General features: G+C 59.4%; 2 protein-coding genes and 1 long non-coding RNA gene across 9 annotated transcripts in view; 1 reads left to right on the forward strand and 2 right to left on the reverse strand.

Moving 5' to 3' along the window:
• PARVG (parvin gamma) overlaps window positions 1-15684 on the reverse strand; it is a 23688-nt gene extending 8004 nt beyond the window's left edge. For 3 of the 5 annotated variants that reach the window (XM_086712059.1, XM_086712062.1, XM_086712063.1), the window contains exons 1-9: window positions 15409-15540; window positions 13624-13718; window positions 11101-11165; window positions 9483-9585; window positions 8659-8799; window positions 7632-7747; window positions 5749-5804; window positions 865-946; window positions 596-664 (exon numbers count right to left, since the gene is read on the reverse strand). In XM_086712059.1, the coding sequence (XP_086568185.1) occupies window positions 596-664; window positions 865-946; window positions 5749-5804; window positions 7632-7747; window positions 8659-8799; window positions 9483-9585; window positions 11101-11165; window positions 13624-13718; window positions 15409-15419 (738 nt within the window). In that variant the 5' untranslated portion in view covers window positions 15420-15540. The other 2 variants (XM_086712060.1, XM_086712061.1) reach the window with 2 other exon arrangements.
• LOC147578839 (uncharacterized) lies at window positions 14445-19328 on the forward strand. The gene is made up of 2 exons (XR_015253242.1): window positions 14445-15469; window positions 15573-19328. It is a non-coding gene; the product is annotated as an uncharacterized LOC147578839 (long non-coding RNA).
• PARVB (parvin beta) overlaps window positions 17210-21068 on the reverse strand; it is a 103902-nt gene continuing 100043 nt past the window's right edge. For all 3 annotated transcript variants that reach the window (XM_086712058.1, XM_086712057.1, XM_086712053.1), the window contains one exon: window positions 17210-19966. In XM_086712058.1, coding sequence (XP_086568184.1) covers window positions 19890-19966 — 77 coding nt within the window. In that variant the 3' untranslated portion in view covers window positions 17210-19889. The remainder of the gene's footprint in view (window positions 19967-21068) is intronic.

The raw sequence follows: 21068 nt of genomic DNA on the forward strand, positions 1-21068 counted from the left end.
ACCCCGCCATGGCGGGTTGATGTGTCTGGTGTCCAGGGGGCTCCATCACCGCCAGAAGGCCCCGCGCCGGCGATCAGCCCGTCGGCTTCCCTGCTCCCCTCCGTGCTGAGGGAGTATCGCAGGTGCACAGCATCCTCAGGGAAAACCGTGGCCCCCCGCAGAATGCCGATGCCGACCGTGCAAGACCCGGCTCCTGCCCCACGCGGGGACTAGGTGTAGGTCAGCTCCGGGGGGCCGAGAAACCGGGGGGCCCACAGATCCAGGGCTGTGGTGGAACCTAAGACAACGCCCGGCAGGTAGCTCAAAGCCGTAAGCAGACGCAATCACACCAGGAGAGCTCCCACGGCATAGATGAGCCCCTGCGTAAAACGCACCCACGGTCCCTGCCTCACGAGATCCCCACGGTGTCCCTGGTGGGTGAGACTGCCTACCTACCAGCTACGTCCGCCATCGGAGAGGCGCCAGGTCTCCAAGAGATGACACATCACAGGCCCCACGGGGGCGGATCGAGGCTCCCCGTGCCCCGCAGGACCCTCTTCCCCGCCTGCACCCCGTGACCTTTCCCTACCCGGGGACCCTGCACCTGAGACCCTACCTGGGTGTCCAGATTCTGCACAGACAGGCCCAGGCGATCCAGCTTCTGGTTGACAAAGTTCACAATGGCCTACACAAGGAAGAGCACAGACGTCGGGCCCGGGGCTCAGGTTTCCCGCCTCCCGTTTTGGGGGGGGGGGGACAGAAAGGCCCCCGCATGGCGCCCGAAGCACAGCAGGTGAGGAGCGAGGGCCTTGCCCCTTCCCCTGCACCCCCCAGGACACGAGGCAGACGGGCGGGAGAGTGACTGGGAGCTTTGATCTCTCTTACCTCTTTCACAGCGTTCACTTTCTCCGGAGCCAGTTTAAATAATTCATCAAAGACGTCCTCTGCAGACAGATCCAATAAACGCCTCATTATGATGCTATTATCCTTGCGCCAAACAGGGACGCATTTCCATAAAAGTTTCTCAGAATACCCAGTCCGCAGAGAGATGTAGTGTCATCGCAACGGTTCTTGAATTAAAACATGGGCCTGCGTCTTTGTCCCTGCGCCCCTGGCCGTGTAGCCCAGGGGGAGTCGCCTGCCCTCTCTGGCCCTTGGTTTCCTCATCTGCACATCATGGCTGATCATACCTACTAGAAGGGGTCTTCACAAAGATGAGATTTGGTACCAGATAACGCACTTGGCTCGGTGGCTGGGCACACAGTAGGACCTCGATAAACTTCATCTTGGGGCACCCGGGTGGCTCCATCGGTTACCCATCCGAGTCTTGGCTCAGGTCATGATCTCACGGTTCGTGAGTTCGAGCCCTGCATCGGGCTCTGTGCTGACAGCTCAGAGCCTGCTTGGGATTCTCTCTCTCTCTCTCTCTCTCTCTCTCTCTCCCTCTCTCTCTGCCCTTCCCCTACTCGTGTTCTCTCTCTTTCTAAATAAATAAACAAAACTTTAAAAACAAAACAAAACAAAAAAAAGGTCATCCTTTCTGCCGTGGATGCCTGTGCGTCTGCTCAGCCACCGCTCCTCCCCCTGGAAAGCTTCTCTCCTTCGTCCCCATCCCCCCCCCCTTCACCCACAGGCCCACGGAGCCCATGCAGCTGCCGCAGGTGACCGAGCAGGGCCCAGCCCCACACAGACACTTGGCCCGCGCGTCTCCTCCCCCGCATTCCTGGATTGGCAGAATGAGGGCACGGAGCCCCGCGTCGTGCCAAAGGCCAGCACCCTCAGCAGCTGAGTCACGCCTGCCTGGTTTAGGAACAAAGGGGGGCATCTTGGCAGCCCCGGGCCTCGTCCCGCCTCAGACACCCGAGTCCTCAGCCAAATGCCCTTTTCCCACAAGCAGCCCTCCTCATATGTGCAGCCAACAATCTCCCCAGGGAAGATGGGTCCTCGGGCACCGAGTGCCCAAGCTGGCTAGAAGGATTTACCTTCAGATGCTGATGCTCAGCAGCTATGCAACTCTGAGCAAGTCACTTCACCTCTCTGTGCCTCGGTTCTCTCATTAGTGAAAGGGAAAAGGTAGCACCAGATAGCATCGTGCACCAGGAATCATGGTGGAGACACCAGTCCCTTTGGACCCCTTGGCCTGGGTGGCCAGGGAAATCGGGTCTCTGAAGGAGCCAGGAAGTGGGGAGGCGAATGTGTGCTCGGTTGACATGAGCCAGAACAGCACGAATGTGCTAGACGGGGTGGTGGGGAGGCCCGGCTCCTTTCCCCTCACCATGTGACCCACCCTCATGCTGCCCCCTGACAAACACTGCCCCCCGAGCAACACCCCATGTCCTCATGCTGCCCTGCACACACACACACACACACACACACACACACACACACACACGTTGGCCAGCCTCCCTGCACCTCCTTTTCCCTTCCTTCTCCCACTCATCTTCCTTCAGCCTGTTCTCAGAAGCCCCTCAAAGGTCATTATTTCCACCTTTGCAGGTGAAGCATCCCTCATGGAACCCCCTGCCCATACAGATCTGTGTTCTAAGTGGGGAGGGTTCAGGGAGGAAAATCATGTTAGGATGGATGGATGGTGGATGGACTGGTGGGCGTGTGTGGGGACAGATGGATTGGTGGGTGGGTGGACGGATGGGTAATTTGGTGGGTGGGTGGGTGGGTGGGTGGATGATGTGGACTGGTGTATGGATGGCCAAATAGATTGGTGGATAGATGGATGGATTGGTGAATGGACGGATGGATGGATAGATTGGTGGTTGGGTGGGTGGATGGACAGATGGATTGGTGAATGGATGGATGGATGGATGGATGGATGGATGGATGGATGGATGGATTGGTGGGTGGGTAGGTGGATGGATGGATGGATGGATGGATGGATGGATGGATGGATTGGTGGTTGGGTGGGTGGATGGACAGATGGATTGATGGATGGATGGATTGGTGGGTGGGTAGGTGGATGGATGGATGGATGGATGGATTGGTGAATGGATGGATGGATGGATAGATTGGTGGGTGGGTGGGTGGATGGATGGATGGATGGACAGATGGATTGGTGAATGGATGGATGGATGGAAGAATACATTGGTGGGTGGGTAGGTGGATGGATGGATGGATGGATGGATGGATGGATAGATTGGGGGGTGGGTAGATGGATGGGTGGATGGATGGATGGATGGATGGATGGATGGATGGATTGGTGGTTGGATGGGTGGATGGACAGATGAATTGGTGGATGGATGGATGGATGGATGGATGGATAGATTGGTGGGTGGGTAGGTGGATGGATGGATGGACGGACGGATGGATGGATGGATGGATGGATGGATGGATGGATAGATTGGTGGGTGGATTGGTGGTTGGGTGGGTGGATGGACAGATGAATTGGTGGATGGATGGATGGATGGATGGATGGATGGATGGATGGATGGATAGATTGGTGGGTGGGTAGGTGGATGGATGGATGGACAGATGGATGGATGGATGGATGGATGGATAGATTGGTGGGTGGATTGGTGGTTGGGTGGGTGGATGGACAGGTGGATTGGTGAATGGATAGATGGATGGATAGATTGGTGGGTGGGTAGGTGGATGGATGGATGGATGGACAGATGGATTGGTGAATGGATGGATGGATGGAAGGATACATTGGTGGGTGGGTAGGTGGATGGATGGATGGATGGATGGATGGATGGATGGATGGATAGATTGGTGGGTGGGTGGGTGGATGGATAGATGGATGGATGGATGGATGGATGGATGGATGGATGGATTGGTGGTTGGGTGGGTGGATGGACAGGTGGATTGGTGAATGGATGGATGGATGGAAGGATACATTGGTGGGTGGGTAGGTGGATGGATGGATGGATGAACAGCCGACTAGGCCAACTGAGTGAATGAATGAAAGAAGAAATGGATGGACCAATCCCTCAATAGGGGAAGATGTCTGTCACAAAAGAAGTGGCCACACCACTGCACAGTCACTATGGGGCACCCACTCTGGGCTAAACACATTCACAAATCATCTTTTAACCCTCCTCACCAGTCCAAGAGGTGGGTGCTGTTATTAATCTCATTTTACAGATGAGAAAGCTGAGACACAGACAGGTTACGTCACTTGCCCAAGTTCACATGGCTAACAAGAGGACACGTTAGTGTCTGAACCCGGGCCATGTGGCTTCAGAGCCCACACGTTCATAACAACTCCACCATGACCACCGGCGGGAACTGTAAACCTCTCCCTGCGGTTTGAGCAGTATAGTGAGAGGAAACAGCCCGATCCTGGGACGGACTGACGGAGAGAAGAAGGGGCAAACGGAGCAGAAGAAGGCTCGAGATACAAGTAGCGGGGGGCAGAGGCAAGAGCAGAGAACACCCAGCAAGTGACCCTTCATCCTCCCGTCTGTTTTAACACACACCCGGTGGGAAAAGTACTCACTGGTAGCTGGGTCCTGGTCTGTGCTAAAGGGACAATTGCAGGGGGTAGAAAGGTAAACACGTGGTTAAAAAATATCCTCAGACCTGTAGTTTCTTACTACGATAAGACTCAGCACTAGCAAGGTTGACAGAGAAACGGGCGAGCTCCCTTCTTCCCTGCAGTTTGTAAGCAGGCAGGGCCCTTGCACAGGGAGCAGGCAGAAAGAGGCCCACACCCCACCCTGGAGGCTTCCACACCTAGTTATGTCTGGATTTTGTCATTTCTGTGGTTGTTTTAGTTCGGGTGGGCGGTGTCATACAATAAAGCACACAAATTGTACGATTAAGGCGCGTGTGTTTTTCCATATGCACGCACCTGTGTGATCAGCACCCAACAAGATACAGACCCTTCCCGGCACCCCCATGTGCTCTCCCCCGCCCCCGCTACCCCCCCCCCCACCAAAGATCACCCCTGCCCTGATTCCTCCCGCCGTGAACTGGTTTAGCCTATTCTGGAAGCCCGTGTAATGAAATCACACTCTCTTTTGCGTCTGGCTTCTTTCACTCTGTTTCTCTTGTTCTGAATGGTTTGTCTTCGACCTTGTGTCAAATTTTCCACCCCAGCCACACCCCTTCGAAGCAAGGTTCTGGGCCCAAAGCGGGTCAAGCTGTCCCAGGAGGGCCGGGTGGGCCCTGCGACCAAGGCCCTCAACAGGGGACTGGGCTGTGCAGGGTAGAGAGGGCAGCCTGAAACAGAGAGCCAGGCTTTACCTCCAGGAGGGCAGAGGGAAGAGCCCATTAGCCAAGCAAACTGCTTGTCCAGACGCACGAAAGGTAAGCAGCTGGTTGTCGTGGACACCCAAGGACAGAGCCTCCCACCCCGCACACACTAGGTGCTCTATAAATGCTGGTGTTTGGTGCCCTTGGCTCCAGCCCTCGGCCACCAGGCTCTGGGAAGCGACATGGCATCGGGGTCCTGTGACCCCAGGTCTAGATTCCTCCTGGCCCACAATGGCTATAGTGTGACCTCATGACTGGGAGCCACAGCCCCTTCTGTCCCCAACTCTGCTTGCTTTTGTGCAGAGGACAAACGAGCTGGCAGGGGGCGGGGGGGGCATGCCTAACAGCCAGGGCCATGCCCTGCGAGGCCCAGCAAGATGGAAAGGCGCCCGGCAGTGCTGAGGGGTCAGCGAGGCCCTCTGGGGGCTGAGAGGAAGCTGGCGAGATGTGAGGGTCCCTCCCACAAAGGGCGGGCAGCTCTGTCCCCAGCTTCAGGCCCTGTTACCCATTCCCCAAATAATATAGCTCGGCCTGTGCTGCAAGCCCTGACTCTTCCCTCACCTGCATTCAGTGAGCTGTTCCATCGACTTCTCCGACTTCAGACCACTTTTGGTGCTCTAAGAAAGAAAAACAGGGAAGAAATTGAGTAATCCCAGAAAACTCGGGGACCCACGCCAGCAGCCACTGAAAGACTGTAGTGGCCAGCGCAGCCCCAGAACCCAGCTCACTCTACCTCTTTCCCTCCTCAGGGCGGCTCCTGGACAGTGCTCATCACTGTGGCCTGGCTCAATTGTCTTTCTTGCTCATGAGCCTTGGGCCCCATGAGGATGGGGACAATGTCTGTCTTGTTCCCCAGATATCCCCAGAGTCTCACTCAGTCCCTGGCTCACAGGGAGTCAATAAACATGTGTTGATCTGAATGACAAATGAATAATGACTGGATGGATGGATGGTTGGATGGTTGGATGGATGGATGGATGGTTGGATGGATGGATGGATGGATGGATGGGTGGATGGATGGATGGATGGGTGGATGGATGGATGGATGGATGGTTGGATGGATGGATGGTTGGATGGATGGATGGATGGATGGGTGGATGGATGGATGGGTGGATGGTTGGATGGATGGATGGATGGGTGGATGGGTGGTTGGATGGTTGGATGGATGGATGGGTGGATGGGTGGATGGACGGATGGACGGATGGACGGATGGACGGATGGACGGATGGACGGATGGATGGGTGGACGGGTGGACGGGTGGACAGATGGGTGGACGGGTGGACGGGTGGACGGATGGGTGGATGGGTGGATGGATGGATGGATGGTTGGATGGATGGATGGATGGTTGGATGGATGGATGGATGTTGGATGGTTGGATGGATGGATGGTTGGATGGATGGATGGATGGATGTTGGATAGTTGGATGGATGGATGGTTAGATGGATGGATGGATGGATGTTGGATGGTTGGATGGATGGATGGATGATTGGATGGATGGATGGATGGTTGGATGGATGGATGGATGTTGGATGGTTGGATGGATGGATGGTTGGATGGATGGATGGATGGATGGTTAGATGGATGGATGGATGGATGGTTGGATGGATGGATGGATGGTTGGATGGATGGATGGATGGTTGGGTGGATGGATGGATGGATGAGTGTGTGGATGGATGGTTGGATGGATGGATGGATGGATGGGTAAATGGATGAGTGGATAGGTAGGTGGATGGATTAATGAATAAGTGAATGAGTGAAGGAATGAAGGAATGAAGTCACCTCTGATTTATATAAGAAGTATAAACAAAGTCATGACACTGCTTAGTGGAGAATTTTAATCAACGGTTTTGAAAGAAGTAAGAATGATTTCATCTGAGTGAAACGTAAGCTCCAAGACGGGAAGCCCCCTGGCTCATCAGGCACTCAGAAGTTGGGGGAGGGAATAACGGGGAGCAGGAGAAGGTGGGGGCCCCGTTTGTGATGCTCAGACTCTGCCTGAGGGAGAAGCCATGGGCTCCGGGGACATGAACTTCAGCACCAGTTGTGCATATGCTAGAGCAAGGGGACCCTGCAGGTGGAGAAACGAGAAGGCTCCCTTGCACGGTCACAGCCATCGTTGGTGAATGAGGGACAACACCGCAGTGGCCTGGGGGCCAAAACTATGAAGGCTTCTGAAAGGCCATGAACAGATAGATGACCACTTATGGCCCATGTGACCATGTGACCCTAGGCCCCCCGCCACCACGGACTCTCAATATCTCCACCCACAGCTCCAGCCCAGGCCCCTCTGCAGTCCTGGAGGGATGTGATATATCTTGAGGCTCCTAAGAAAACATCCTGGCTCAGCCCCTCCCCACGCAGCACCCCCTAATCCAGGGTACGGTGACATGGACCCAAGATGCTCAGCCTGTACACAGGGGTCCCCCCAGCACCCAGCCCCGTACCTCCATGGTGATCACCTCCACCTGGACATTGGTCGGGAGGGGCAGGTCGGGCTGGAAGCGCTTGGCCAGGGCCACGAGGAGATGCAAGGTGGCCAGCAGGTCCTTGTTGAAGATGGCTGGGAGGGCAGAGGGCACAGGTCAGAGCGGAAGGGGCCACTGATACCTGGGGCCACACGGAGGGCTCCATATTGTGCCAACAACCCTCTGAAGACCAAGGAGATCTGCCTCCAGCCTCCTGGAAGGCAGAGGGCTGGAGATACTTATTCGGAACCCAAAATAGCCACCCTGTGCTCTCATCACCCTGCTCTGCGAATACAGCCCACGGGCACAATTCCCCAAGTGGACGGGGCTTTCGACACAGAGACAGCCACCCTTTACGATTTTGAGCCGCTCGAGGCCCTACAGTGGAGGCCCCAGTGCAAGAAACTGTTGGCTTCAGATGAGTGTGGCTTAATTCAGGGCCAACGTTACGCCCATCAGTTGTTGAAAGCGGGACGTTAAATGCAGCGGTGAAGGCACGCAACCCAACAAAAAGTCGGCTTGAAAACTGTTACATCACCACCTCCCAATCTCGGAGAAGGCACTCAACCCCTTCAGCCTCAGTTTTCTCATCTGGAAGATGGGGGAGGGGGCGGAGATCAGAGTGGGGGCTTTGCTCCCTCCCATTCGCTCCAAGCAGGCACCGCGGGTAGAGCTTAAATCAATTAACGAAGCGAGACCGGTAGCACCCATCTGACGAGATACGTGGGAGCTCGTGGTGCTTGGAACTCAAACAGTAGGGGCCTCATCGACCGCGTTTATGCCGTTACACGGCCGCGGGCTTTGCTGCGGCGACACCTCCGGGGCGCAGAAGCGTGTAGGGCTCTTGGCCCTCGACGGGGTGCACGACTTTGCACGGGAGGCTCCCCGGAAGCCCCCAGGGTGCCCCCACCCCAGAGGCAGAGGAAACAAGAGGCCGGTGCTGCACAGGGACCCAGGCTCCCCCCCGCCCTCCCGGGGACCCCGCCCCAGCCGGGGCCCCACATACCGTCCACGCTCCACTTGAGCGACTGATCTTCTGCCCGCAGGCTGCGGTTGACTGCCTCCAGGACGGCCTCCAGCTTGCGCCTCTGGTTGGGGACCGTGAGAGCCATCTCCTCCACGTCCAGCCGGAGCCCGGTCAGCATCTCTGAGGGCAGGAGAGCGGGAGAGGGCCCAGGAGGGAGTCGGGGGGAGAGGCCGAGAAAGGCAGGAGAGGGAGGGAGGGGTGAGGACCGTGCCCCCCCCACCCAGGCTCCCCTCCACCGCCAAAAGCCCTGTGAACCGAGCGAGCCCCGGCCCTCCGAGCCGCCCTCCACTGGCCCACCTCACCTTGACCTTAGCCTTCTGCTCAGCTATGTGCACATCCTTTTTGCAAGGCAGGGTGGCCTAGACTCCTAAGCTCAGACCCTGACCCCCCCGCCTTCCCCACTGCAAGACGCTGGACAAGTGACGAGGCCCCTCCGAGCCTCATTTTCCTCATCCATAAAATGGGGATAGTAAGAGGATAGGGTTAGTAAGAGGCTTAACCACACCTGCTCCTTGGCAGGTGCTCCGGAAGGGGCTGGCAAGATCGTTCTGTCCAACTACCAAAGGGTGCTGCTGAGCCAGGCCCCAGGTCAGCTGAGGACCAGAATCAGGTGCACCCCTGCCCTCTGGGACCTCACAACTTTGTGGGCAGAAGGCAGGTGCGCAGACCAAACCCGACATCACAACGGTGACGGGGAGGGGGCGGCTGTTGAGGAGTCCACCCCTGGGGCCTGAAGGGGCCAGGCTTGGGGGGGGCGGAGGTGCTGGGGCCCAGGCCCATGTACCCTGGGAGCAGCCGCTTACGGAAAAGGTGGTGCAAGATGAGCCCATCGAATATGTCCTCCTCCAGGCTGCGGACCACGATGTGCTCCGGGAGGAGCTTGGCATTGATCCACTCCATCAGCACCTGAAGACCCCAAGGAGATGGCTGACCCGGGACCACTCCTCACCGGGTCCCCCACCTGGCTCAGCTCTGACCCGCAAGGCCCTCCTCCCACCCGCCAGCTCCTATACCAACCTTCAAGGCCAGGCCAAACGTCACCTCCTCTGGGAAGCCCTCCCTGCCCTCTCAGTCTGACTTCCCAAAGACCCTCTGCTTCTCTTCAGCAGGAACCTGGGCCCGGGGTGGGGGGCGGGGGCAGGGGTGCTGTTCGTCCTGTGCAAGGTGCTGGTCCCAGAAGGCCACCACAACAAGTACCTGAGAGTGGGGAGGTGGCCGTGGAACTGGATAATGGGAAGAGTTTTGAAGGCCCTCGACAGGAAAGGCCTGAATTGCCCTGAAGAGGCTGTTGGGAGAAATCTGGATCTAAGTAGGCACTTCTGGGGAGAGCCCAGAAGGAGAGGAGGGACGTGACTTTGGAAACACAGAGGAGGCCCCGTGACAAGGGAGGCAGAGACCCGAGTGGCGAGTCTAGGCGCCAAGGGGCGCCAAGGGTCACCGGAGCCGCCTGACGCCGGGCAAGAGGCTGGGATGGGTTCCCTCTCGGAACCTCCGGGAGGGACCCACGCTGCCCACACCTCGACTGAGGACTTCCGGCCTACGGGCTGGGAGACCTTCAACTCCCCTTGCTTTAAGCCACCTGGCTCATGGTACTCGGTGGCACCAGCCCCAGGACACCCACACGGGGGCTGCTGGGGTCCCGCCTGATCCCCCGGACTCAACGACTGAGGCGCACACCCCTGCTTCCCTCTGCACCTCTGCCAGGGCGTCCGTCCCCGCCCGGGTTCAACAGGCCGGGAGCGCAGGAAGCAGAGCCCCGTGCCTTTAAGGGAGCAGCACCGGCTACTCCGGACTTGGGACCCAGCTACTCCGTCTCTGCACCTGCTCCCGGAGGGGCCCGCCCACTTGCTTTCCTTTCTCCTGACTCACTACCTGCACCCAAATCCTTCTCAGGGTAAGCTCCAGGAGGAGCCCCAACTAGGACGTGTCGGCACCCCGTCAGGTTTCCAGGAAGGGCCTCGGTCGTTCTACTCGGGTCCCAGTGCCTGACGGTGGGGAAGGTGGGATGGAGGAAGCCAGGGAACGGGAGGGAGAGAGGAAGGGATGGGAAAACGGCCACAGTCTGGGGGGGATGGAAGGTGGTGCAGGCCAGGAGGCCTCCCTGGAGGAGGCACCAGAAAGGCCACGTGGAGACTGGAGCAATAAGGCAGACGAAAACAGAGGCCTGAACCTGCCGATCCCTCTCAACCGTCGTGAGGCTTGTGGGGATCATCTACATAAAGGCACACAGTCGGTGCTCAATAAATGTTCCCTCACGTAGCCATTCAACAGGTCTCCCGGGGACCTGCAGGGTCACCACCAGCCAGGCAGAGGTCAGAGAGGGGAGGAGCGGGACAGACCCCGCCCCAAGGGGACGGAAAGACTGCCCCCAGAGAAAGCGGGGGGGGGGGGGGGGGGGGGAGACCGCGGAAGGAGCTGTACCTTCTGCAGCTCTCCAAATTTGGGGTCCCTCCGCGAGGTGGGTGGCAGGTACTTCTTCTTTTCTCCTGGAAGCAGAGGCAAGCATGACACGCGTGTGGGGTCCCTGCGGGGGGGCTGGGCAGCCTGGCACCTCGACACCCGGGGAGTTGGGTCCCGCTGCATCACACGCGCGCCCACACGGATCCACAGACACGGTCACTGATACACACGCGTGCACACGCACACGCACACGCACACGCCCTGAGCATCAAACATCTAAAGAGACTTGGTCCTCCCAGACACGCCTCGTCCTCCACACCTCTTTCTTCGCCCGTGCTGTTCCAGCCACACCCCAAATGCCCTTCCCTCTGGGTTCCCCTCATGAGCACCAGCTCATCCTCAGGCACACCAATATATTTTGGGGACACAGTTCGCCTGGAAAACTGTTTCCTGCCTCAAATTCAAATGTTAACTGGGTGTCCTGTGTTTTATCTGGCAATTCTACCCACGTACTTAAGCAGAGGGGCTCGCACGAGCCCAGGGGCCGGGCACCAGGGGGCCACGGCGGATTTCACCCCAGTCTGTCTGGCTCCCTGGCACGGGCAGGACGCCGAGACCCCCCTGGCTGACCCTCTGGTCGGCAGCTTCCCGATGCCTTAGACTCGCAGCACCCACAAATGGCAGGGCCGAGAGGATCTAGTCTCGATGAACATGGGGGAAACTGAGTCACCACGGGGGGCACTGCCTTGCCCAGGTTCACAAAATGCAATGCCTCTGTCTTCCCACGACGCGGCTGGAGACTTTTCCTAGATGATCTGAAAACCTTCAAGTTCTCCCTGGCCCCGTATCTCCTGACAAGAGGCGGGGATATCTAACACGCTGGGCCCGGGCAGTCTCTGGACCGATGTGTGGGGAGTGGGTGGGTGGGTGAAAGCCTCCGGCGACACCCCACCCCCACCCCCCGCCAGCTCCTTCCTGGAGCAGGTTTCCTGCCGCTCTGAATCATCCCATGATCCAGCTGCGCCTGCCAGTACTTTGAGTATTTCTAAATCCACTGCAAAACAAAAAATAAATATTTTTTCAAATAACCAAGCCCCACCGCTAACAGCAATTTTGTTAGCGATGCTTTCCAGCGTTAAGCCATCTATAAACAGAGAGCACCAGGCAGTGAAGGAAGTCAGCTTCTCGACTCTGGGCAATGCCCGCCCGGCCCCCAGGGTCTCGCTCGCTGCTCCGGGGTCTCTCGGCCACATCGCCCATCTTAAAATTCAGGCTGTATTCACAGGGTCTAGCCCAAGTTGCATTCTGCTCTTACATTTCAGCTACATCACACTTTTCCTCCGTCATCATATTTATGTCTTAAAGGTTCCATAAATTCTACTGAGTTCACTTAACGCCCTTGCTGAGCGGGACATTTGGCTTGCTTCCTGATTCGCCTCTTTTCTGTAACAGGGGGATTGACAGCTTTGGGTACCTGCGTTGTCCTTTCCAAACATCTCCTTGGGAAGGGAGGTTTCAGGGGCAGTGGCCACAAACTCCCCGAGCTCAGAAAACAGACTTGCTAAAAGGGGGACCCACACCCATTGAATTGCCCCGTCCTATGCCCACCCACTTTTTAAAAAAATTTTGGGGGGCGCCTGGGTGGCTCAGTCGGTTGAGCCTCTGACTTCGGCTCAGGTCATGATCTCGCGGTTCGTGAGTTTGAGCCCTGCATCGGGCTCTGTGCTGACAGCTCAGAGCCTGGAGCTGCTTCGGATTCCGTGCCTCCCTCTCTCTCTGCCCCAACCCACTCGCATTCTGTCTCTGTCTCTCTCAAATATAAATAAACATGAAAAAAATTTTCATGTTTATTTATATTTGAGAGGGGGGGCAGAGAGAGGGGGACACAGAATCCAAAGCAGGCTTTAGGCTCTGAGCTATCAGCACAGAGCCCAACACGGGGCTTGAACTCACGGACATCGTGACCTGAGCCAAAGTCCGAGTCACCCAGGCGCCCTTGTGCCCACCCACTATTTAAAGGGACCCACACGAGTGAAGGAAGCAGATCGATAACCCCCATCCCCCGCCAAGTCGGATCTCTGCACATATCTGCCAGCAGGGCATGGCGGGAGGGGAACCTGAATGCTGGGGCTCCCCTCCTTGGGTTCCCAACCCCAGCTCCACCGCGTGAACGGAGTCACCTGCCACTGCTATTCACTGGGCCTCAGTTGCCTCGCGCATACAAGGGAGGCAGGAACGCCTACCCTCAGAGCAATAAACGAGGTGCGGCTTGTAGGACGTGCACAGCACGTAGGAGCAGTTAATATCGCGTTACCAGTGTCATCCTCAAACGCGAGATGTGTGGTTATGAGCGGTATGGGGGTACCTGCCAAAGCTTCCAGAAGCGGGGGTGGGAGTTGTCAAGGATAAAGCAGAAGGCATAGGCAGGGGCTGCACAAATTGGGTGTTCAGTTAACAACCTGGGAAGCACGGCAGGGCCCGGACCTGCCCGCAGACCCGCCCCTCCGCCCTGCCCGGACCCCCAGCCCCACTTGGGACCCGCACCTTGTGGGAGCTCCTCCTCCGCCGGCCGGCCCACCGCCTTCGGGAGCTGCAGCATGTTGTGCAAGGATTCTGGCTCCATCTCTGCCTTGCCGGCCCTGGGGGATGCAGGGGACAGGGGGCATCACCATCCGAGGAGCCCCACGCTGGCTCTGGGCCGTCGTTCCTTCCCGACCATGAGGCACGGGGAGTGGGCGGGGGCTGCCTAGGCAAGGAGACGGGTCTCCCCGATGAGAAGTAGGCCGTGGGGCCCATTCTGGCGGGACGCACGGGTGGAGGGAGGCCCGCGGCGGAGGGCTTGTCAAGATCCGGGAAACCCTGGGGTTAAGCTCCAGAGGGATGCCCGGGGTGGGCGTATGGCAGGGCTGGCTGAGGCGAATCCACTGACGGGTGACCTCTACGGTGCCTGAGTTCCCGCGGGGGCAGGGCGAGGGGGGCACCGGATCTGTCCCTTCCAGGTCCCTGAGGCCGAGACAGGTGGGCACGGAGTGGCACCACCAGCCTTCCGACGCGGGGACCACGCTGGCATGGCGGCATCCCCCAGGCTCGGCTGCCACTCCACGGGGGCCTGGCTCTCGGGGGGCGGCCTGGCCCCGCCTGGCCCGACGCGGAACGAGGCTGTCCACGGTGGGGCTCGGCGGGCTCAGCCTCTCTGCGCTTTGGGGGCCTCACTGCGCACGTCGGCATGGGAGGGGCCGGCATGCGAGGGGCGTGTGCGGCCTCCTTCGTGTGCGCTCCTTCTGGGCAGGGGCCGGGCTCACCCCACGCGGGACGGGGCCCCTGGAGAAGCCAGCCCGGCCTCCTTCCTGTTGCCCCAGGGCTCACTTCCTCTCCTGCTCAGCCGGCAGCTTTGCCCTCCTCTTCGGCCCCCCGCGTTTCCCCAGCGTTTCGGGCCCCAAAAAGACAGGGGGGCCGCAGAATGGGGGGCAGCTCCAGTCCCCCCCCTCCCCCCCCCACCGGGGAAACCTGGCTACAGCAGCGGGACCCAGAGCTGTGGCAAGATGGGGACACCGGCAGGGGCCACCCCATCGCCCTAGCAGCGGGCCCGCGGGGAAACCTCTGAGGCCCCATCCCGAACAGAGGATGGGGGAGACCACAGCTGTGGGACCGGTCCTGCCCCCTGAATTCCCAAGCCTCCTTCTGGACAGGATTCGGCTCGAGGGACGTAGCCGGAGAAGAGGAAAGAGCCCTGCCTGGGGGTTAGGAGGAGGCCCGGGTTCCAGGCTTGCTCTTCCTCACCCTACGTGACTTTGGGCGAATCCCCTCCCTTCCTGGTCCTGAAGGTCTTTACAAGACAGGGCCGGACTCAGAGCTCACCGAAGGCAGTGGAGAGGACACGGGGGGTGTCTGCCCCAGCTCTGTTCAGGGTATCTCCCCTCCCCCGGCAGCCCCTCCCCGCCCTGGGCCTCAGTTTCTTCATCTGAAACGGGGTGGCCTTTCTCCCCCCCTCCCCCCCCCATGCCGGATGACGCTCAGGGGAGATGGCGCGGAGAAAGGGAGACTGTCCACCTGGCTACCGGGGAGGTGGGATCGTGCCCTTCTGCCTGTCCGGCCCCTGGAGGGAGGAAATGCGCCTCTCTACGCGTGGGTGGCCGGGGTGGGGGGTTGGTGCACAGGGGCTCAGGGCTTTCCTTGGCCCGAGTCCCTCCCTCAGCTAAGGGTGTGTTCTCTGGGGTCGGCCGCCACAAGCCCCCACCCCCGGAGCCCTCCCTCTGTGCCCTCTCGCTCCTGAACATTACAGACGGGCAGAGAGCCCCGAGCCCAGGGCTCCCGGGAGCTGAGACTCACCTGGCTGCCATGAAATGAAGGCCGCGGAGCTCAAATCGTGATCACCGGCTTCCAGAGAAAAGTAAGTTCCTACCCTGGGGGCTGGAGGGGCCAGGGGAGGGCAGGGTCCCCCCACCCCCCACCCCCCAAGCTGCTCACTTCCTCCGGGCCTGCGGCTTCCGCAGGGCCTGCTGGGCTGCGTCTGCAGGGAGCTTCCTCCTCGCTGGGCCTCAGGGCCTGGTGCCTCCACGGCCCCGACGGAAAGCTCTGCCCCCCGAGCGCCAACCACCCAGCCACACCTCCGGGCCCTCAGATGCCTCGCAGTTTCTTCCCTCTCTCCCTCTCCCCTCCCCGCCTCGCAACCCCAGCAGTCCCTCGTGGTCTCCCCATCTCCAAGTGGCAGCACCAGCCAAGCCAGCCACTGAGGCCAGGGACCCCCACCTCCCCGCCACGGGGAGCTGGCGAACTCATGAGCCGTGAGATCACGACCTGAGCTGAAGTCCGACGCTCAGTGGACTGAGCCACCCAGGCGCCCCTTAAGGCCTTTAAGTTTGCTGGAACCAGCCTCCGAGGCAGGTACTATTGTCGCTGCTCACAGAGGTACCAGCCTAAGAGGCAGAGGCAGTTTGCAGCATGGTGGGGACGGGCAGCTGCACGCTTTGCTGGGGCAGGTGTGGCGGGCACGGCGTGGCCCTGTGTCCCCTGCTTCCCGGGCCAGGTGCACCGCCACGTCCTGGCAGAGATGGCCCATCCACGCAGGGAAACTGAAGCGTGCTGGACAAAGCGCCTACCGGGGCCGGGTTAAGGGAACACAGAAGAGACAGTGCCACAGCCCAAGACTAGCGACATGAGCGAGTTATCACGACCCCAGGGCCCGACGGGGCAGAGGCCAGAGTGGACACCAGAGCCCAGAGAGACAGATCCGCCAGCCAGGGGTGTGGTAGAGGGGCCCTCCGACCCCGGTGGCCCCGCAGAGGGGCGGCCCTGGAGTACAAACCCCCCGACCTCGCTCACTCTCCCCCACGCTCCCTCCTGCCGGGGCCTCCCACCGGCCAAGTCCAAACAGAAGCCAGAGGCAAGGCAGCGCACGGACGCAGTCCGTGAAGCCAGCGCGGAAAACGCTGGAGAGGCATCTATCTGGAGAGGCGGACGGAAAGTATCCGGCTCGAAATTGAAACCGCGGGGCAGCAGCCACTCAGCAGCCTCCTGGTCACGGCAGGGACGGCGGGCACCACGGTGCGGTTCGAAGCGTCCTCCGTGGGGGTCTGTCCCCAGCCTGCCGCGCCAGCCTTCCCGTGGCTCTGGGGTCACCTCATTTCCTGCGTTCGATTCCTTTCTGCCTCGAGCAACTACAGCGGCCCCAGTTACAGGCAACCGAACCTGGATGAAGGAAGGTGGCTCTTTAGGGAGGGAAACTGGAGGGACGTTCCCACCGTGGAAAGCGAGGGAGAACTAACCAGCCAGCAGTCACATGGGAACAAAGCGGGCTTGGACCAGGCAATTCTCCGAAGCCTGGGTTCTTTGGGGTGGCAATCGGGGATTCTTTCCGAGGTGCCCGAATCACCCCGTGACTTCTGCAGGGAAGGCTCACAGCAGGGCCAGCGTGGAGCACGAGCCCTTGGCCACCGTCGAGGGCCACTCGGGTCCCTCGCCCTGCAGCGTAAGGCCACCACCCCCTGAGACAGCGCCGCTGTCCAGCAGGCCTGGTCCGATCGGAAGCTCCTGGAGCTTGTGTGTGTCCCAGCCCCCAGCACCGGGCTGGCGCGAACCGATGACCCCTAAGCGCAGGAGAGAAAAACCAGACACAAGCAGCGGACGGCCCCATGCTCTCAAGTTCTTTATTGGAATAAATAACAGCACACTGTTGGCACTTCCTGGCACCCTCCTGACCGAGTCTCCGGCTTAGGACAGATCAGGTTTGCATAGAGGGTGCTGGCCAGCGGCACTCAGGAAAAGCCTCAGTTTCCCACGGCCAGCCAGGCGGGCAGCATAACAGCACAGCCAGGGTTTTAGCGGCTTTTCTTGAATATCCAGAAACCCAAAACAGACACGGCTTCAAACAATTAAAAAGACTGTGAAACACTGGCACACGAAGGGGCTGAAAAAAGCATCTGGTTCCTTTAAAACACAGCTCTCTGTCACACGCAGTTAGGACACTGGGGCACACGGGGCTCGGCCTACAGGATACCCCGCGGCTGTCACAAGGGAAATGAAGCTGCAGGCGGCTTCCCCGTGGCCGGTGGAGGACGCGAACAAAAGCCACTCGGAGAAGGATCAAAGGTGACCAGCTCACCACCCCCACCCGACCCCGCACTCGGGCCCCGGAGACCCTGAGCCATCGCCGCTCGGGTGCAAACGAGCTGGCTTTTCCTTAGTTCCTGTGGAGGGGCCTCCTTCACGGAAACACAATTCACTGAAAATGTGGGTCACTTGAGGAAGGGTTCTAGAACTTTCCGGGATTAAGGAAAGTTGCTTCTGCTGCCCAAGTCACCCCAAGAAGATGCCCCAGTGTGGCCAATGGGGCTGATCAGAGGAGGGGGGACCATCCCCAGAGGTGGCCCTGCCCTCCGCCTCACATCTGCACCCCTCCCCCCTCAACCGTGCAAATGTCCAGGCCATGCTTTCAACTCCGATTCTCACTGGATGGGGAAGGGAGGGAAATGAAGTGCATACAGCTCCAGGGCCCCTTACAGGTGTGTGGAAGGCACCTCCACCCCCCTGATCCAACTCGAATAAAACCGGTTTGGAGAGATGACATCTTTTGCCAGACCCACGACCTTCAGCAGTCAGCACTGTGAGGCCAAGGTGCCTGTTCATAGTTGACCCGGATCTTAGTATCCCTCTTACCCTCCAACCAGAAACACACAGGGCCTGAAGAGGGCTCGTCGCCTGGGAACGCGGAGCCCCCCTGCCTTCCAGGGCAATTTCCTCCCTTTCGCGGTGCGGAGCCTGTCTGGGCTGAAAACCCCGAGGTCGTGTGCTTTCCAAATCCCGTGTCCCCACTCCTACCCCCTTTCAGCCCCCTGGGCCCCCAGGGATCACCCCCGCCAAGCCTGCCTGTGAACGGGGCCAGACGACTGGTCTCCACGGCTTTCAGGACGCTGGCATTCTAGGCGTGTGATGAAGTCAGCACGGAACCTTCCAGCCTTGGCTATTTTGTCAACGTGGATCTTTAATGTCACTGCATCCGTAGGAACCACGGTAATGCTGTTTTAATTATTTCTTTCCCCCGTTGGGAAACCACCTCCATCAAAACGGCGATTCTGAAACTAGCCCCGGCCTGGAAGCAGTGGGGCTGAGCCAGAATATTAAGCCGTTTTGTGAGCCGTGAGCACTGGCATTCGATTTAGTAGGACACACCAGCTCGACGGTGCCTACGGACAGCAGGGTTCTAGAAAGCCACACTCGGGAGGAGGGGGAGGAGCACTTCATATCCCCCCATTAAGGGCTGAACAGTGTCCCCTGGAATCCGTACGTTGAAGCTCTCACCCCGAGTACCTCAAAATGCCACTGTATTTGGAGACAGGGTCTCTACAGAGGTCCGTATGTTAACATGAGGTCACATGGGGGGGCCCTGATCCATTATGACTGGTGTCCTTATAAGAGATCAGGACGCAGACACTCATAGGGACGACGACACGAGGACACAGGGGGGAGGACGGCCATCTGTAAGCCAACACCGTGATGTTGGGACTTCTGGCCTCCAGAGCTGGGAGACCACCCACTTCTGCTGCCTAAGCCCCCTGCCTGGGGCACCTAGTTCTAGAAGCCCCTGGCAAGCTGATAGACTCCCCTTTCTAGAAGTTTGAAAAACGCATCTATTCCCAAACAGGGCCTCTGAGATGGATGGAGCAACATTTTAGGTGTAGCTCCTAACACAACCCATTTGGCTGTCACAAAAAAAAAAAAGAAGAAGAAGAAGAAGAAAAGAAATACAGAAATAGCCTCAGCAAATCCTTCCTCCCACACCACGGCAGCGGGTCATCTGGGTCTTAGATGTTCATGCAAAAAGTGAATGAAAGAACGCCGGTCAAGAAGCAGAACACGGCCCAGGCCCTCCTGTTCCATCGAAAGCTTCTGGGACTTTAAAAGCAGTTTTTAAAACCGTAAAATGCTTTTTACGGAAAAGGTCTGGCTTCCATGGAGATTCCCCCAGAACGGTCCAGCGGAGTCTCGGCTCGGGTAGAGCTACTGATGCTGTTCTCATCGCCCGGGGTGGTTCATCGCTGGGTCCAGAGGATCGCAGGGTGCCCCTCCCACGGGCTGGGAGGTGTGGGTGCGACCGGGGCACTGGAGGAGGCACCAACGAGACAGGGGCGCAGAACCCCGGATTCGCAAGGGTCCTGCCCGCTGCAGAGTTACAGGAGTTGCACAAGGGAGTTTGAGAGCAACGACCCGAAAAGGCCGGGTGGAGTGGGGGTGGGGGCGGGGATAACCCTGGCTCGGAGGGGAAGCCAGCGGGCCTCCCCGCCCTGCACAGGGGTTTCCGCTGCTCTCTGAGGTCACTCTAGGTTCTTATACTTGGTGAACAGGTTGTAAAGGACCCTCAGTGTGGACTTGAGATCCAGGTTTACCACATCTGCGGAAGGAAACAGAAACCGTGGGCGGGGTGAGGACACCTGAGCCCGAGTGCCAGCACACAGGAGCACACGGGGCAGCTGTCACATCCACAGCGGAGCACTTTGGCTTAAAGACCGACAGCCACCACACCCGGGACGCCCTGGGCAGCGCCGTCCCGAGACACAGACTGCCACAGGGGCCCCCAGGCCACCTGCCCGCTCAGTGAGCACCTGGGATGGCCGGGACAGAGTCTGCAGCGAGGCCGGTCTGGGGACCAGCGGTGTCCACGTGGTGCGGGGTCTCCAACAGCCAAGGATGCTTGCTGGGTCCAACTCCCACGGGCCATCCGGCGCCAGGACCGACGGTGGGCTTTCTGGGGGGCAGGGCGGGGTGGGGGCTGCTGCTCCATCCCGCCCCCTCGAGGTCAGGCGACGGGGCCGGGGGCAGCCCACGGCAGGACCCTCGGAGGATCCGACAGCCTACTAAGTCTAGGCTGCCTTCTTTGGCGGGAAAGGGACCGGTCCTCCTGGATGTTGGGCACCTGGGTGTTCTCACTTGCTCTGTGACCTCAGACAAGTGACATCCCTGCTCTGGGCCCCAGTCCCGTTCCCCTGTAGAACTGGCAGGGGATGCAAAAGCCCCTTGTCGGGCCAGAGCACGATCACCTTGCTTTCCCCCTGCAGGGACTCGACCCCAGAAGCAAAAATAGCATCTCTTACGGAAGGCAGGCTGAGGGGCTGCCGTGAGCCAACAGCTGTCCTTACACGGAGTCCCAGAGCGTTTCCAAACCCAGCTTGTCAGAGCAGGAGGCAAGTGCAGGGCACTGGCATAACCCTCCCCCCCTGCCTTCCCGTTTGGCACAGGAGACCGAGACTCGCAGAGGAGAAACGGCCTGCCCGCCGGTTCACCCTCACAATGAACTCAGGGGCTCCCACCGACACCCGGGGCTCCCAGGGTCTCCCCGGTCCTGAGGCCTCGGCCCCGGCACCCTCCCGCCGCCGGCCACGGCTGCAGCGACGGGAGGTCAGGAGCCACCGAGCCGGAGGCGGCCGACAGGCCCGATGCCCTCTGTGAATGGGCAGGTCCGAGGAAGGCACCAGGCCCGCTCCTGGTCCCCCAGG

Source organism: Puma concolor, chromosome B4, assembly GCF_028749965.1.
Source record: "Puma concolor isolate L17-30 chromosome B4, mPumCon1.1.hap2, whole genome shotgun sequence".
NCBI lineage: Eukaryota > Metazoa > Chordata > Mammalia > Carnivora > Felidae > Puma > Puma concolor.